The sequence below is a fragment of the Vulpes lagopus genome, chromosome 2 (genome assembly GCF_018345385.1).
Source record: "Vulpes lagopus strain Blue_001 chromosome 2, ASM1834538v1, whole genome shotgun sequence".
NCBI classification, from domain to species: domain Eukaryota; kingdom Metazoa; phylum Chordata; class Mammalia; order Carnivora; family Canidae; genus Vulpes; species Vulpes lagopus.
The window spans coordinates 31906903-31925264 of NC_054825.1; the positions used below are offsets into that span (position 1 = coordinate 31906903).

Consider the following 18362-nt stretch of genomic DNA (forward strand, 5'->3'; position numbering starts at 1 on the left):
TGTTTCAGCTAGACTCTCAACAAACTATATTCCTCTCTATTTCTGTCCTTTCCAGCCTTTTCCCTACTTATTTTCTTCTCTCTCATTGCTCACTTATTCATAACTCCTTTTTACCAGATGGACACAAGCATCCTAGGAGGAGGAAGGGAAAGAGAAGGAATCCGGGGAAGAAGGAGAGGAATGGCAGTCTTCTCACAGACACCCTAACTTGAATTTAATTGCATGAGGAGTAAAATCCTTTGAAAAACAAGTCAACAGGGATGCCTGGGTGGCTCAGCAGTTGAGCGGCTGCCTTCGACTCATGGTGTGATCCCGGAGTCCCAGGATCAAGTCCTACATCAGGCTCCCAGCATGGAGCCTGCTTGTGTCTCTGCCTCTCTCTGTGTGTGTCCCTCATGAACACATAAAATCTTAATTTTTTAAAAAAGTGAACAGAAATATCCCTTCTTGTTCCTTCTTTTCTCTTTTTCTCTCACTTCTTCTCTACCTCCCTTCTGTATACTCAAAGATGAATCAGTACATCCTGGAGCATCTGTAGGCTTTGCTAAAGGAGAGGCAGAAGCAGAGCCATCTTTCCACTCAGGAGCAGAGCCCTTGTTCCAGAGAGCATACTGCTCTCATCTCAGATGATTTAGGAAAATTACGGGTGCTAATTCCAAATTTTAGATTTCCCAAAGATCTGATTCAAGACAAAGTTTAAAAAATGTTACTTTGGGTGCCTGCGTGGCTCAGTTGGTTAAGTGTTTGTCTTTGGCTCAAGTCATGATCCTACTGTCCTGGGATGGAGCCCTACATCAGGCTCTCTGCTCAATGGGGAGTCTGCTTCTCCTCTGCCACCCCCAAGATTGTGCTCTTTCTCTGTCAAATAATAAAATATTTTTTTAAATGTTAGTTTAACATGGGAAAAGATAATTTAATAGACTTTAAACCTAATACTACAGGGGCACCTGGGTGGTTCACTGGTTGAATATCTGCCTTTGGCTCAGGTTGTGATCCCAGGGTCTTGGGATAGAGTCCCGCATCAGGTTCTCCTCAGGGAACCTGCCTCTTCCTCTGTCTATGTCTCTGCCCCTCTCTATGTGTCTCTCATGAATAAATAAGTAAAATCTTAAAAAAAAATTATACTACAAACATAGCATTCTTTAATCACATAAATGACTCAGAGTCATGTAGGATATGGAATTCATAAAGTGAAGGAAGGTGGGGAAGGGGACATTTTAAATAAACTTACTGCTTCCTACTTCTCCATATGCAGGTATGACTAGCTCATCAGAGCTAAACTCTACATATTCCAAAACAGTTTTGCTTTTCAACTCTGTATTGTTAGGTAAAGGTAAATATAGTTTTGCCAATAAGCTTGTCCTTTTACTTATTTCATAAACCTAAATATAAAAGAAATGATTGATAGCTCACTGAAAGCACAAAATGGGGGAGGGGAGAGTTAAAATGAGAACCCTCAATAACATACTTTTATTCTTTTTAAAAAATACTAGCATATAAAATAGGTATTTCTCTAGAGCATTTCATCCACATGATTATGAGAAAAGAGATAATGTTAAGTCCTTAAAAATATAACATCTTTTACTAGTTTCAAAGAAAATGAGTTGAATAAAAGGATTACAAATACAGTTCTGAGCATATAGGTATATATAACACAATATCCAAATAACTTAATTTGTACAGCATTTTTTTTTAAGATTTCATTTTTTTATTCATGAGAGAGAGAGGCAGAGGGAGAAGCAGGCTCCCTCCCACTCAGGGAGCCCAATGTGAGACTCGGATCCCTGGGACTCCAGGATCATGCCCTGGGGCAAAGGCAGGTGCCAAACTGCTGAGCCACCCAGGGATCCCTTGTAGGCACTTCTAAAGTTCTTTATCTCATTTAAGACTGATAAAAACTATAGGAAATAGGTATTACTCTTCCAATTTTATAAATGAAGAAATTGAGTCTCTATATGAAACTACATTAGTTTTAGTTTTAGTAAATGATAGAAACCCAGGTTGGATTGCTTTGGAAAAGGGGAGATTAATTAGCTCATGGAGTCCAAGGACAAGTTAAACAATCTATGGGAGGTAGGGGAGGGAGAGAGTCCCAGAAGAAGGAGTAAGGGAGGTGCCGAGTAGACAACTCTGGAGATGTCCACTGGAACCCAGGTCTTCTGCTTCTGTATGCTGTTCTTTCTCCTAGAATTCCATCACTGCCATAAGTACAAACCTAATTTTTTTTTAAAGAAAATATTATTTGGGGCGCCTGGGTGGCTCAGTGGTTGAGTGTCACCTTTGGCTCAGGTCATGATCCCGAAGTCCTGGGATCAAGTGCCATATCAGGCTCCCCGCAAGGAACATGCTTCTCCTTCTGCCCATGTCTCTGCCTCTATGTCTCTCATGAATAAATAAATAAAATCTTAAAAAAAAAAAGAAAAGAAAATCTTATTTTGACCTATATTGTGTTGTCAGTGTTTGAGGAAACAGTGACATGTACTTAAAGAAGAAGGAAATCAAGGAGGGAAAACATGTTTCTTCAAAGATAAGAATGTGTCAATCAAAAGGTTGGTTAATTAACCAAAGGAAGAAATGTGTTAATTAATGCAGAAGAAAAAAGAAAGTCAAAGAAGCAAATATAAAAATTTTTCTGGTCATCTAATTTTTGTCCCTGTAAGAGTTACTATAAGTTAGCACAGTAGTTCCTTAACAAAGGTATCTATACCTAATGCAGAAAGGTTTGTAGGGGTTGTAGCTAATGGACTTACAGTATCTAGGTCTATGAAAGAAATTTCTTACTGCAAATCAGTAACCTGGCTAACTGAAAAGAGGCAATGCACTGATAACTATATTCAAATGTTGAACTGGCATTTTGAATTTACACATCAGCCTTGTGATTTGTTTAGAGGATATAGATATATTTTCATGGGACTGTCGATAAATCCAGTTTCTGAAACTGCTGGGACCCCTGAGGGCTGGAGACCATATCATGAATAGTAAATGTAAAGGTAGAGAATTCCATCTCCGTGAGTGAAGTCTTCTGGGAGAGACTTGTCCCCTGATGGCAGCTCTCAAAGCCATTGTGTGGTGGGGTTGGAGTGTCAAGAATGAAAATGGGCCTTATAACTGTAAGAACTAGAATGTTCAAAAGCTCAGAAGTAGGAAATTGCAAGGATATATGGGGGAAAAAACCAAGCAGTTCACTTTGCTAAAGTGAATAAAGAGGAATGATAAGGAGTAAATTCAAAACGTTGGTCAGAATCTGTTAGGCTAGGGCATATAGATTTATTTTGCAATTTTTGCAGTTGCTCATGGTGCACTTTATTCCTAGCTAGATTCCTTTCTTTCCCTGCCTCTTAGGTTGTTAAGATCATGTTCTAAGTAGTAGGATGATGAAGGATTCAAAATACACGTTTATCTACTTGGGGTGGAGGCAAGTTTTACACTTCAAGTGGTTGTATTATTACAACACAATTTATTTTAGGTATGATAGAAAGGTATAGTCAGTATATTTTTTAAATAGGAATTTCAACAGAGGTACATTTTAAGATGATAGAAATTTGATAGTATAGATGAACAAAATGAATGTAGCCTCTGATCAGGGATAGAATAAAATTATTTTAGGTATTGTAAAAATACCTTTGATTTAGATTTATAATTCTCTCCCCACTCCCCAAACCTCACTCAACACTCACATGCAAAAATATTTATTCCCTCCTAACTTTCCTTTCAGATCTAGTTGCAAATTTAACCTCTCTGTTAGGCATCAAGACTTCTTATCTATACTCTAATGTCTCTAAATTTTCTCCCTTGTCCTATTTTCTTCTTCCTTTAGTGCAGGGGTTCTTATGGTGGGGTCTTTTGACAGGGATCAGGAGTCTGTATGTTGTTTCATCAGATTCTTAAAGGGATCCAAAACATAAACAAATAGATAAATAAATAAATAAACACACACATACATACCTACAAATTCAGCAAGACACTGAAAACACTAATCAGGGCTGAGACAATTTGGAGAAATCATTCCGCGCTAACAACAGCTATGCTACACATTACAGTTTAAATAGCCCTTTTCCATCTCACCGCAAATGAAGAGTAGTGCTGCACATCCAAGGTTGGTAGGAATTTTAGCAGGAGAGAATGGAAGTATTCAGAAGAACCACAAATCAAATAATTTTGTGCTTGTAGTATAAAAGACTATTGCTGTTATAAATATATTATTTGTAAGTATCTTGCTTACCCATATAGATTGGTCATCTCTAAATAGAAATTACTTGTGACATAAAACAGTAACTAACAAGAAATTTAAAATTATGTATGGCATAAAATAAGACACAAAAGTAAATGATGACATACCTCCAAGCAAATTGTTTCAGGCCAACATATTAACTGAATATTGAAAATTTGCTGAAACATGACCTTAAAATCAAACTGAAGGGGAGATACTGAACTGCAAGAAACCTGTTTATCGTTGTATAATATTTTAATAAAATATTTAAGCTTCTGTATTTTGGCTCTTCTCTTTTGTTCGTGCCTAAAAAATAAATAAATCTTTAAAGGACACTTGAAAAACAAAATAGATACAAAATATTGTTCTTTTCAAAATGCACCTAAGTATATTAAAGTATGACCATTTTAGAGGACAAATGCTATCTTTAAGCCCAATAACACTTGCCTATGTGTGAATTAAAGCCTCTCCTACTCAAATGTGGAGGGGGGGGGGGTTGTATATTTTTTTACTGGAGTTCGATTTCAAATGTGTTTTTTAATGATGTTTATTCAAACATAGAGAAAGAACTACAATCAAGGAACCATAAAACACTTAGCTACTTATTTTACTAAACTGAAACTTAGATGATCACATTTACCCATCATAAGAGATCTTTTAAGAGGAGAAAACAGAGGGACTTAGGATTGGGAGCTTGAAATTGAAATTCAAAAATATTTTCTGACTTCTAGAAGAAAGACACACTTTTAAAAGAAATATACTATTTTTCAATAACCTCAGTGAGGTGGCTTGCTGTGTCCTCTTTAAGGTCTTTATAAATCCCTTTAGGCTTTAGGTCATACACTCTTTCTCCCAGACATTCTTTCTCTAACTGCAAAGATCAGAGAGGCAAGCCAGATTCTCTGCGCCTTCTATGAAACATTTGCTGGGAAAAAGCTAATCCCTTAAGTGATATAAAACTCCTAAAGAGAGTCTTCCAGTCATTCATTCATTTCCAACATTGAGTATCTTCTCAGCTGCAAGGTAACTGACCTAATGATGTTTAGGACTTCTCTTTTTCAGAAGGGAGAGGACTGGTTGGGAGGTAAGGCTCTGGGTTGAAACATAACAAGCCCTTCTGTTCTCCACGCTAATCACCCTGTGGGTCCAGTATCTCCCAGTGGTGCCCGTATCTGCCCATGTAGATTACTTATTTTTCCTATCTCTCTGTTGGCCTCTTCTAACTATCTTCTCAATTAGAGAAATATGTCAGGTATATTTGCTCTTTATGTTGCCCTCTGAAAGTAGTTTTAATAATGAGCTTATGAACTGATTATGAAAATTCATTAATTCATGATTATATTCATCCTCAGGAAATCCTGCCTTTTTCATCACCTAAAACCCTTTATAATTATTCTTTAATCCTCCCCTTCATCTCTATCCTTGACATCAGGATAATAATCAAAATTATTGCCATAGTAAAACAATAACAATATTCTTCTTTTCTAGAGAATCAATTCTTATTCAACTGGACATTTTTATTTTTTAAAATTTTATTTATTTATTCATGAGAGACACAGAAAGAGAGAGAGAGAGGCAGAGACACAGGTAGAGGGAGAAGCAGGCTCCATCCAGGGAGCCTGACGCGGTATTTGATCCCGGGTCTCCAGGAGACCCTGGGCTGAAGGCAGCGCCGAACACTGAACCACCCTGGCTGCCCCTCAACTGGACATTTTAAATGGATAATGGCAGCAATGCCCCACAGTAACAATAGCTTTGAAAAGATAGAACACATCCTATTTCCTTTTGCCTTGACTTCCACCAAGATTTAGCCTTGGCTTTCCAGTACATTTATCTTCCTCCTTCTCTTTCCGCTTTTTACTTCTAACTTCCTGTTTTAGGGCTCTTGTTATCTTATCCTCATTAAGATGGTCCTTTTGTATGCATGTCTTACATAAAGATTATCTCAGGCCCTCTTTGGAAGTAGGTGTAGAACAAAAGCACTCCTCCACTGCTGCACTTTGCTAATCAGAAAGAGGGAACTGGTAATTGTGCTTTTGTGTCTGCTACTCTTTATGTTCATTTTATTTATTTATTTTTATTTAAAATCAATTAGCCAATATCTTTATGTTCATTTTAAATGTAATCATTCATCCGTTCATTTCATAAATATGAATATTTATTGGGCATTTGCTACCCTCCAACTCTGCTTAAATGATGCACATTCACAATACTCAAAGATGAATTAGTACAAAGTGTCCCATGGGACAGAGATGTTGAAAAGTTGGACCTAATTCAGTGTTCTAAATTGCCACAGCCTCTTTTAAGGAGATGAGATCCACAGACCTAGAGATGGGAGAAATGGGGATCTGTATTAGATCTGTTTTTGCATGAAGGTCCTAGGAATAGGGAGAAAACAGCTCACGGAAAAAGTCACAAATGGGAAGGAAAGAAATTTGTGTCAAAGTAGAAAACTTCCCAGAGGATCCTCCAGATACAGAATACTTTTATGAAAGCAAGAGGCTCCCTTGATAAGCAAGGACAACCACGTAGTCTTATTTTTTACAATGGCTTTATATCCCGCCGATCTATACTTGAACAAAAATTATTGCCATAGCAAAACAAATAACAAACAAAAAACAATAATCAAATCAAACAGGTTTATGTCCTACACATCAGTTATGAATTAGAAGTGTGACCCTGGGCAACTTACCCTTCCATAAGCATAAATTCCCCCATCTCTAAGAGGAGGATAATACCACAGAGCTATGGTTGCAATTAAATGTGCAAATGTATTTAAAAGCTTAGTAAAGTGCCCCACATATGGTACTCATTCAAGAAATCTAACACTATTATTAAAACAATACAATAAAGAGACAATATATAATGAAGAAATAATCCTTTAAAATGCTTACAGTGAACACTTGGATAAGTTTGTTAATTCTGCAGTGAAAGAAAGTTGTGGCATCAAAGTAATTGGCTTTATTCTTTCTATATCTGTTTCTTCAAGCTCTGAAGCTAAATATGAGAAGCTCTAGAAACCAAAATATAAATATATAATTTACAATGTAAGTTCCCTGCTTAAGACAACTATTCTTTAAACTTTTGTTTCTTTCTTACATTTGTCATTTCGTTGGGTAACTGTTACAAATACCATGATTTTCTATTCTACCAAACAATTAAATATTTTCACCAGAGGAGTTGAATGGTATTTTGTAATGTAAATACCTCCTGTTTCTCCCCATTCTCCAATACTTTTCCTTCAGTTTCCTTCTTGGTCTCAGACATTCCTAGCAATTCTTCTTGGTTTTGTTCATCACATTTATTCATTTTTATCCTAATTAATAATAAATATAATTATTTGAAGCAGAAAGAGTAGTTGGATTGGTGTTGCTAACACACATACGACGCATATGACCAATCACTTCCAACACACAATTTTACATCTCAAGGTCGATGGTAGTGACAATGAGAGTGAGTGGCAAGCAGGCAAATGTTGGTCCAGAGCTACTGTGCTAAACAAACTGATGGCATCTGTTGCTCTCCTTTTGTGCTCAGGGGTTCATAATGCATATGTGTATCAGACTGGTTTAAAGACACAGAGGCAAGTACGCCAGTATATGTGAATTCAGGACTCTACGATAAAGTTTCATGGTGGGTTAGGTTTAGAAATTGTCAGAAGCACGTCATTGGGCAGCCCGGGTGGCTCAGCGGTTTAGCGCTGCCTTTCAGCCCAGGGCCTGATCCTGGAGACCTGGGGTCGAGGCCCACATCGGGCTTCCTGCATGGAGCCTGCTTCTCTCTCTGCCTGTGTCTCTGCCTCTCTTTCTCTGTGTCTCTCATGAATAAGTAAATAAAATCTTAAAAAAAAAAAAAGCACTGTCATTAAAAACCACTGCAGTAGGGAAAAAAAAATCAACAAAGTAAACATCTTAACAGGTTCAAGTAACATTAATCTCTTACAACTTTGAAAATAAGACAGTGGGTTGTGAGGAGGGAACCAGCTATTTCACTGAGTTCACAGACAGCTTAAGTGATTAACAAGTACAGTTTCTAATTGTAACTATCTCCTCCACTATGTTTTTATGACTGTATGTTTCACCTAGGAGTATGATTACTCATCTTGTCCAGTTTTATAACAAAGGGCCCAACTATTTTCAAATGGCTATTAGTATTTGCATTTCCATCAGCAATCAATGAGAGTTCCTTTTGTTCAGTATCCTTGTCAGTATTTGTTATTGTTTTTTTAATTTCATTTTGTTTTGGATTTTAGCCATTCTAAGTGGTCTGTAGTATATTCCCATTGTGTTTTTAATTTACATTTCTCTATTGACAGGACATGACACTGAACATCTTTTCATGTGTTCATTAGCCATCCATATACCTTCTTTAGTGAAGTGTCTGTTCAAATCTTTTGCCCATTTTAAAAATTGAGTTGTCTTATTAAGTTGTAAGAATTGTTCATATATTCAAGATACAAGTCCTTTGTTGACTACATCAAATAGTTGTCTAGCTTCTGGATTTTCTCCTAGTTACTGTAAATTCTCAGTTATTCATGCACAGTTCCTCAGGAGACCTATAAGAACAAATAAAGCAGCCACTCACCTTTGAAACTGTAATTTTACTGGGGTGCTTGTAAATCCTTGCTGTTGTCGAAGGAATTTTATTTGTTTCCAAGTTCGTAATATACTGTGTAATAGAGAGAAGTCTTTTCCTCTTTCTAAGTCATAGAGCTGTTTTGTATCACTACAACAATAATGGTAGATAAAAAGTACATTAGTGGATTAGAACTACAACTCATTTTTTAAAAGATTTTACTTATTTGAGAAAGAGAACACAAGCAGGGGGAGGGACACAGAGGAAGAAGCAGATTTGCCACTGAGCAGGAAGTCCCACATTGGGTTCTACCCCAGGACTCTGAGATCAAGACCTGAGCCAAAGGCAGAAGACCAACTAACTGAGCCACCCCCAAGCACCCAGAACTATAAATCATTTAAAATGGCTTGGAAGAATTTATTGCACCAACCCTTCTGGATATCCCCACTTTATGATTTTTTTTCATTTTATCCACATCTTGAGATAGCTACTGAAACTCCATTTAGAAGTTAATTCCTTTATGACTTGATGATTTTTTCAGTATTCAAAAGTGCTCTGCTAAAATCCAGATTTTTCCAGATGTTCTGGTCATTCTGGAGTATATTTATTATACTTTTTTCAGATTAATGATTGAAACCATTGCTTCAAATTTATAGGTACTTTGCTGGGTGGGGTAGTGACTGATGTGGGAAACAAAGGCAGAAGAAAAATTATTAATTTCCTTACTACCATTGACAAGTCCTTGAAACAGGCAGAGTGACATTCCACTAGGGACTCAACTGCCTGCCTCAATGTTACTACTTTGCTAATAGCAAAAAGCAATCTTAGCCCAATCCCCAGGATCCTGTAAGTCTACTTTAACATATAAATATTCCTTTAGAAATTTCCTTTATCTCAATCTGCCAAGATACATGTTGGCAATCGTCCCCCAAGCATATGGCTCACCAATATACATCTGACGGGTCTCATGACTCAGGTTTTATTACATGGTAATAAATGACCTTTTCCCAACAATAGCTAGCCCCCTCCAGGTCCTGGAAGGTTTGCTTCCAAAATTCCTTAGAGACTTACGCTATCCCTAACCTTCTCCCAACTTAAAAGTATATAATGGGCCACTCCTCGTGACCCCAATGCAGCTCTTTCTGCCCACGGGTCCTGTGCCTATGCCTTAATAAAATCACATTTTTGCACCAAACAGTCAAGAATTCTTTCTTGGTCATCGGCTTTGAAACCTAACATTATTTTCCTACATCAATGATCATATTATTTGGATATGGAGATAATATACAGCTTTAAAAGATGCTTATTCTGTTTCATGACTTTGCAAACACACTATTTATATGATAAGTTACACTAATTGACTTTCTAACATTAAACCATCCTTGCACTCCTGGAATGATTCCAACTTTGCTGTATTATTTGATAGAATTCTGCTTAGCATATTTGTAACTATGTTTATGAATGAAATGGGGTTGCAATAGTTTTTGTATTGTTACAAAGTTTTAATTTCTTTTTTTTAAGATTTTAATTAATTAATTTATTTATTCATGAGAGACACACAGAGAGAGGCAGAGACATAGGCAGATGGAGAAGCAGGCTCCCTCTGGGGAGCCTGATGCAGAACTTGATCCTAGGACCCCAGGATTACAACCAGAGCCAAAGGCAGATGCTCAACCACTGAAACACCCAGACATCCCAGGTTTTAATTTCAAGGATAAAATAATCTCATAAATGGAGCTAAGAATCTGGCCTCTTTTTCTATTCTTTGAAAGAGTTTGCGAAAATACAAGTTATCTTTAAATCAGAGGCTGTTTCCTGTATCAGAATCATCAGCGGGCTTGTTGAACACAGATTGCCAAGCCCCATCCCGGAGTTTCTGATACAGTAAGGTTGTGGTGGGCCTTGATAATTTGCATTTTTAACAGGTTTCTAGGTAAAGCTGATGCTGCTGGTCTGGAGAACCACATTTTAAGAATCCTAATTTAGTCATCTGAGCCTGGTATTTCCTTGTATTTCTCTTTCTCTGTCTGATTCACTACACTTGGCATAATACCCTCTAGGTCCATCCACATTGTCACAAATGCCAAGATCTTATTCTTTTTTATAGCTGAGTAATATAGTGTGTGTGTGTGTGTGTGTGTGTGTGTGTGTATATATATATATATATATATATACTGAGTAATATATACACTGAGTATATATATATAAATATATATAGTGAGTAGCATACTAAGTAATATATATACTCAGTATATATATATAAATATATATACTGAGTAATACAGTGTGTGTGTATATATATATATATATATTTACTCATTCATCTATTGATGGACACTTAATATATATAATATATATTATATAATATATATATATATTAAGGTTGCTTCCATGTGGATTTTGTTTTTTAAATTTTAATTGGTCTATCAGTCTAGACAAAAATGGAGCACTCAGTCCATTTAGATATATTTAGGTTTTAACTCCATTTTCTTTTGTTTTATACTCATCTCATCTGCATCTATGTTCCTCTTTCTCTCTTTTCTTGCCTTCCTTTGGATTGTTTGAATATTTCTTTTAGATATTATAAGTTAAAATCTAAGCCCTTGATTTATCAAAGTCTAATGTTAAATTTTATCTTGACTCTCCTCCTGATCAGTGCAAATATTTTTAATTACACTTACCCTCCTCCATTTTTTACTCTATTCTAGAAGGTATATATTTGAACTCTCTCTATATTTTTGTATCCAATGAGACAGCATTACATCATTTGCTCACTTACCTGTATATTTTACCACTTATTTTTCTCTTCAATCCTCCCTGATTCATTTTTTACTGTCAGCTCATATTCCTTAGAATTTCACATTTGTGGAAAATCTCTCAGCTAACAGAAAGAATATTTATTGGCTTTGCCAATGTGCTCGCTTTGGCAGCACATATACTAAAATGTTGGCTTTGCCAATTGTGTGCTGTCATTACTGATTTGGGACTATTTTAAATTAAATTCTCAATCTGATATCTTAGACTACACAAGTACTATATATTCAGATTATAAATCTGCATGAATGCTGGTTTGTGGTTATGAATTTTCAAAGGAGCATTTCCCCTCTTCTGCCAAATGTCAAAGTCAAAAACAAGTTTCTCATCCCCTTTGAATTCCCCATTCATGAGGTTTAACATCCATTAGAGAGTGATCTCTTACTAGACTTTCTAATTAAGTTGAATTTGGCTTTATCTTTTGCTTTGGTACTCCATAAAGCTGTCTGAATGATAGCTCAAGGTTACTAATATTCAACAAATACCCTTAGTGTAAACGTTGGCTTTACCACTCGCTAATTTTTATTTCTCCTTTCACTTTGTTTTTGGCTTTTGCAAATTCCTTGTTTTTTTTTTTGTTATTTTTGCAATATGTTTATAAAAATAATATTTGTATTTTATCAGACATTTTTACTGGTTTTCATTAAAAGTGCCATTCATGAAATCCAGTGTCTTAGAGATAGAAGCTTACTACCATTTATTCATTCGGCAAATATTCATTGGATGCTTACTACATGCCAGGCACTATGCTGGTTAAGGCAGATGCAAAGATAAATAGATATGCTCCCCAGGTTCAAGAAGCTTACCAACATGTAAATTAATCAATGCAATAAAATGGTATAGGTGCTATAGTAGAAGTTTACACAGCTAGAGTGTGGGAATAAATAAGAGAATTAAAGGTAGGGAAAAATTTCACAGAGTATTTGATACTCAATTCAAATCAATGAACACATAATAAATATCTATTATGTGGTAGGAAATATTTTGGGTGCTAGTAACTAATATTCCAGTAGAGAAAAATACAGAACAAGTAATTACAAACATGATGGATATTTTGAAAGAGGAAATACATAAATGCTATGTGAGTACGAGAGAGAGAGAGAGAGAGAGAGAGAGAATATTTAATGGGCAAGTAAGAAAAAAAAATGGGCAAGTAAGAGCCTCCCCTGAGAAAGTAATATGCAATTGAATAAAATGAGTATGTTGACTAAGTGTCAGGCAGAAAACAATGAAAGAACCTTCTAGAGAAAAGAGGAATTAAAACAGAGCTATATAGATATTAAGAGAGTATAGGCCATTTAGGGCACTGACCTATGGAGTTCCAAAGCAGAGAGGCCCTACCACGAGGCTGGAGAGGTAAGTAGGAGTCAGATTACACAGGACATTACAGACCTTGCTAAGGCTATTAAATTTTATTATGAAGGTAATAGCCACTAATGTGGCTTTATTTATATAGAAAAATCACTCTAGTTTCAATATGGAGCATGGCTTTAAAAGAGGTATGTTAGGAGACTGTTGGAGTAGTCAGGCTATATATGAGATAAGCACCTGAAAGAAAGCAGAATCAATGGGAATGGTTACTGGTTAGATGTGAGGGATGAGAGGACAGGCAAGAAGGGGGGTCATGAACAACTTACAGCTTTCTATACTGGGCACCAGCTGATTGTGGGTACCATGCACTTAGCAGACTTAGTAGATTAAAGGTTAAATATATATCTTTCCTAAAATAAACAGTTTTCTCAAAAGTCCATAAATACTCTTTGTGGTATTTCAACACCACTCCAAAAATTTTCCTGAATTTCAACACCACTATATTGCTTTTTTCTGGTCTGATAAAGCAATGAAGTCTTCAGTGAACCTTACACACACACACACACACACACACACACACAAACACACATGCATGTGCACACACACATGAATATAATAGTAGATCCTTATCTACCACCATCAGACTCCATCTAAAGCCTACTTTTCTCTTTCCAGCATTAAAGCTTTCATGTTCTGTGTTAATTATGGTGGCAATGTCTGATTTTTGCCCTCAATTTTAGTTAATCTTATAAACAATACCAGTTTATTGTTTTGTAAATACTGATGGCTTCTAGTCATTCATTCACTCATTCATTCATCCAAGTAATAGGGAGCACTCATTATGTGCCAGGCCTTGTGCAAGGTATATATCAATCTTTTCAAGCAACATTGTTTGCATTTAACTAGATTATTCTAGGAAACCAATTCTTTAAATTGACTGTTGCCTCTAGAGGTTGTAAAATCATTGAGCAGGCAGTCAGGGAAATTCTTTAACAATCAAATCACTCTCTTATATAGACAATTATTACATCGTTAGGCACAGGTGAACTTTCTATCCAGTAAATATCTCCCAGTGAGCTTTTCTGCTTTCGAGGAGTCCTTGACACATAATTATGTTTTGTCTTAGAATTGTTTTTCTCGTTGTTTCATACTTTCCTAACTTCTCTTCCCAGCTACTCTATAAGCTAATGGTTCCCAACTTGTAGGCCATGTTTTTTTACAGGGGTTCTTAAATCTAACTGTTCTCTGAGTATTATCTTTAGACTGAAATAGTAATATATCTTGTATATATGTATATATGGACTATTCTTAAATGTATACAAATGCTTGAGACTAATATGATCCTAAAAATACCAGTGAATTCATGGTGGTTTATAATTAACATGTTTTTAAAAAATCAGTGGATATAAAATTGCCAACTACTTTCATGTGACACTTCTATGATATATTTTTACACAAAACTGGGTCTTAAGGAAGTTTGGAGCCACTTCTGTAATTGCCTAAAGAGTAGGGATCTTGTCTTTTTCTTATTTTATATGTTCTATAGCAAGTGCAATACTCAGCCTAAAGAAGTTACTTAATGGGATCCCTGGGTGGCGCAGCGGTTTGGCGCCTGCCTTTGGCCCAGGGCGTGATCCTGGAGACCCGGGATCGAATCCCACATCAGGCTCCCGGTGCATGGAGCCTGCTTCTCCCTCTGCCTGTGTCTCTGCCTCTCTCTCTTTCTCTCTGTATGACTATCATAAATAAAAAATAAAAAAAAATAATAATAAAATAAAAATAAAAAAAGAAAAAGTAGTTACTTAATAAATGCTTGATAAACACATTAATGGTCCAAACCTACCTTATCTGCCAATAATAATCTTGTAAAGATTTATTGGTCAGCTGCCTTATTTCAGGATTTTCATTTGCTAATTTGGTAGCATCTGTCAGTGCTTTCAGCTACAACAAAGAAAAGAGCTTTTCTGTACATTTCATCCACTGTTACCAGAACTCCAATTTCTCCAAAGGTCTAGGCCTGTGCAGTAGAAGCACAACTGTGCTTCTTGTGTGTAACTTTTGTGTATTACTGTTGTATCTTCCAAAATATATTTCATATAAGGACCTTGGGGCAGAACTGAGAAGAGTCTCAATATCTAAGGAATAAACATTATACTTAAAACTCTCTAGGCCAGTTCATCAATTAATGTAAAAAAATGCCAGTCAAAAAAAAAAAAAAAAAGCCAGTCAATCAAGATATCAGTCTGAACACAGGAATCTACCTTATCTTCCACCTAAAATCCTTTGGTTACAGAAAAGATATCTTGTTTATCCATATCCACTGTCAACATCACATCCATATTATATGTGTATATTTGTGTTTATATCTGTATCTCTTTATGAAAAAGAAATGCATTATAACATAGGAAAACAAAAAATAAAATCAAGAGAAAAAGATATACTGAGGAAAGCATAAGACAGAATTATCTACAGAGAATATTCATAGAGAAACAAAACTGGAGGAACCTGTACTCTAAAACATGTATAGGAGAAATCTGTTACAGTTAGGGACAGTTTGTAGGAACTCCAAGACTAGGATCATCTAATACAAACTTTTATTGAGGAAATCAGAGAAGACTTCAACAAATAGGAAGACATACTGTAGTTCTGGATGAGGGAACACAATTTTTATAAAGATAAAATTTCTTTCAAAATTAATACAATATAATCACAGTAAATATAGTAATAGAATTTTTAAAATAAAAATTGACAGGCTAATTCTGTTTTTTTTTTTTTTTTTTGCCTACAAATGTAATGAATCTGTTTTATTATTTTTTCAAAAGAAATAGTGTTTTGGGCAGCATCGGTGGCACAGCGGTTTGGCGCCGCCTGCAGCCTGGGGTGTGATACCGGAGACCCGGAAACCAGTCCCATGTCAGGCTCCTTGCATGTAGCCTGCTTCTCCCTCTGCCTGTGTCTCTGCCTCTCTCTCTCTCTCTCTCTCTCTGTGTGTGTCTCTATGAATAAATAAGTAAAATCTTAAAAAAAAAAAAAAGAAATAGTATCCTTTATTTTTTCTTTTTAAAAAATTCTATTTAAATTCAATTATTTAACATATAGTGTATTATTAGTTTCAGAGGTAGAGGTCAAGGATTCATCAGTCTTATATAACACCCAGTGCTCATTACATCACATGCCCTCCTTAATGTCCATCACCCAGTTACCCTGTCCCATCTCCCTCCCCTCCAGTGACCCTCAGTTTGTTTCTTATGATTAAGAGTCTCTTGCAGTTTTTGATGGCTAATTCTAAAGTTCATATGGATGATCAAATCTTGAAAAGCATACAGAAACATCCAAGAAAAAACGAGGAGTCACTTGTCCTACTACATAATTTAATAATTAAATATAGTAATTATTATTTTTATTTAATTTTTAAAATTTATTTAAAAGATTTTATTTATTTATTCATGAGAGACAGAGAGACAGAGACAGAGACATAGGCAGAGGGAGAAGCAGGCTTCATGCAGGAAGCCTGATGTGGGACTATCCCAGAGTCCTGGGATTATGCCTTGAGCCAAAGGCAGACACTCAACCACTGAGCCATCCAAGCGTCCTTATTTTTATTTATTTTAAAGATCTTTTTTTATTTAAAAATTTTTTTTAAGATTTTGTTTATTTATTCATGAGAGACACACATACACAGAGAGGCAGAGACACAGGCAGAGGGAGAAGCAGGCTCCATGCAGAGAGCCCGATGTGAAACTCCGGATCATACCCTGGGCCAAAGGCAAATGCTCAACTGCTGAGCCACCCAGGCGTCCCTTAAATATAGTAATTAAAACAGGGCAGGACTAGACCATTATGTCCATGGAATAAATAGTCCTTAAATCTATGTAAATATGTTAGGCTGGTTTACAAAAGACAAAATTTTAAATTAGTAGGAAATTGGGGTATTTGAATATTAGGCTAATCTTCTGGGGAAAGAAACTGAATAGGAGCTCAATTCCACAAGACACAGATACAAACTCTAGACAGAATAAAAGTCTAGAAATAATATATGCACACACACGTATATTATTAGAAGAATATATAACAATATGACTCTATTAGAATTTTGGTCTTTCAGACACTATTGGTTGCCCTTGAAAAGTCACTTTTCTTGGTTGGCGGAACACCAATTTTGTTTAATTGCTTAATCATCTTCCATATGTTTCAGAGGTAATCCCTGATTAGTCATTTGTAGCAATTTCATTCTTTTTGCTGGTGCTGGTTTAGGCATGCTCATGTGAGATAATTCTAGCCAGGGAGACACAAGGGGAAATCTGCCCAGATGTGAGAGGAGGGGCTGAAGAGGGCTCTCAAAGTTAGATACTATACATATTGTGTGTCTAGTCAGTATGCCTTGAACTGGAGCAGCCAGTTGTCAACCTGAGAGGAGCTAACCAAGTCAATATGCTGAAGATGAACATTAAAAAGGGAGGGAAAGGGATCCCTGGGTGGCGCAGCGGTTTGGCGCCTGCCTTTGGCCCAGGGCGCGATCCTGGAGACCCGGGATCGAATCCCACGTCGGGCTCCTGGTGCATGGAGCCTGCTTCTCCCTCTGCCTGTGTCTCTGCCTCTCTCTCTCTCTGTGACTATCATAAATAAATAAAAATTAAAAAAAAAAAAAAAGGGAGGGAAAAAAGCTAGAGTTGTTGATGATATTACAGAGCCACCAAATCTGCCAACCCTAGAGCTGCCCTAACTTGGGACTTGTGATACAGGAGGTATTACCTTTTCCTTAATTGTTTAAGCAACTAAGATAGCATTCTCTGTGAATTGCAGCCTAAGGCCTGCTGACTGATGTATCTGGGGAAGAGGTCTTAGGAAGTGAACAACGAAACCTAAAATACACAAGGAAAAAGATCGAAAGATCTGACTTCATAAAAATTTTAATGTTTGCCAAGAGACAGAAAAGATGAAATTAAAAAGCAAGTACACGAGAGGTACAAATTCATAAAAATAATCAGTGAGTACTCCTTTGATTTCTTTTTCCCCCCAGATTTTTATGTACTCTTTATTTTATTATTATTATTATTTTTAAAGACTTTATTTATTCATGAGGGAGAGGCAGAGACACAGGCAGAGGGAGAAGCAGGCTCCATGCAGGGAGCCCGATGTGGGACTCATTCCCGGGACTCCAGGATCAGGCTCTGGACAAAAGGCAGAGCTAAACCGCTGAGCCACCCGGGCTGCCCTTATGTACTCTTTATGATGACATTAGATGACTAGGTTAATCATTCTCAGACCAAGACGTTTCACATTTTATATGAGATTCAAAATCTCTAATTTTTTTTATCAAAAATATTTTATTAGGGGATCCCTGGATGGCTCAGCGGTTTAGCGCCTGCCTTCCGCCCAGGGCGTGATCCTGCCCCTGTCAGGCTCCCTGCATGGAGCCTGCTTCTCCCTCTGCCTGTGTCTCTGCCTCTCT

The 18362-nt window shown here is 36.5% G+C and overlaps 1 protein-coding gene across 1 annotated transcript in view; it reads right to left on the reverse strand.

Moving 5' to 3' along the window:
* The window catches only part of CC2D2B (coiled-coil and C2 domain containing 2B), a 109442-nt gene that overhangs the window by 66284 nt on the left and 24796 nt on the right, over positions 1 to 18362 (reverse strand). The window contains exons 10-15 of the mRNA XM_041745230.1: positions 14754 to 14851; positions 8795 to 8935; positions 7418 to 7526; positions 7105 to 7223; positions 4339 to 4516; positions 1232 to 1382 (exon numbers count right to left, since the gene is read on the reverse strand). Of these exons, the coding sequence (XP_041601164.1) occupies positions 1232 to 1382; positions 4339 to 4516; positions 7105 to 7223; positions 7418 to 7526; positions 8795 to 8935; positions 14754 to 14851 (796 nt within the window). The remainder of the gene's footprint in view (positions 1 to 1231; positions 1383 to 4338; positions 4517 to 7104; positions 7224 to 7417; positions 7527 to 8794; positions 8936 to 14753; positions 14852 to 18362) is intronic.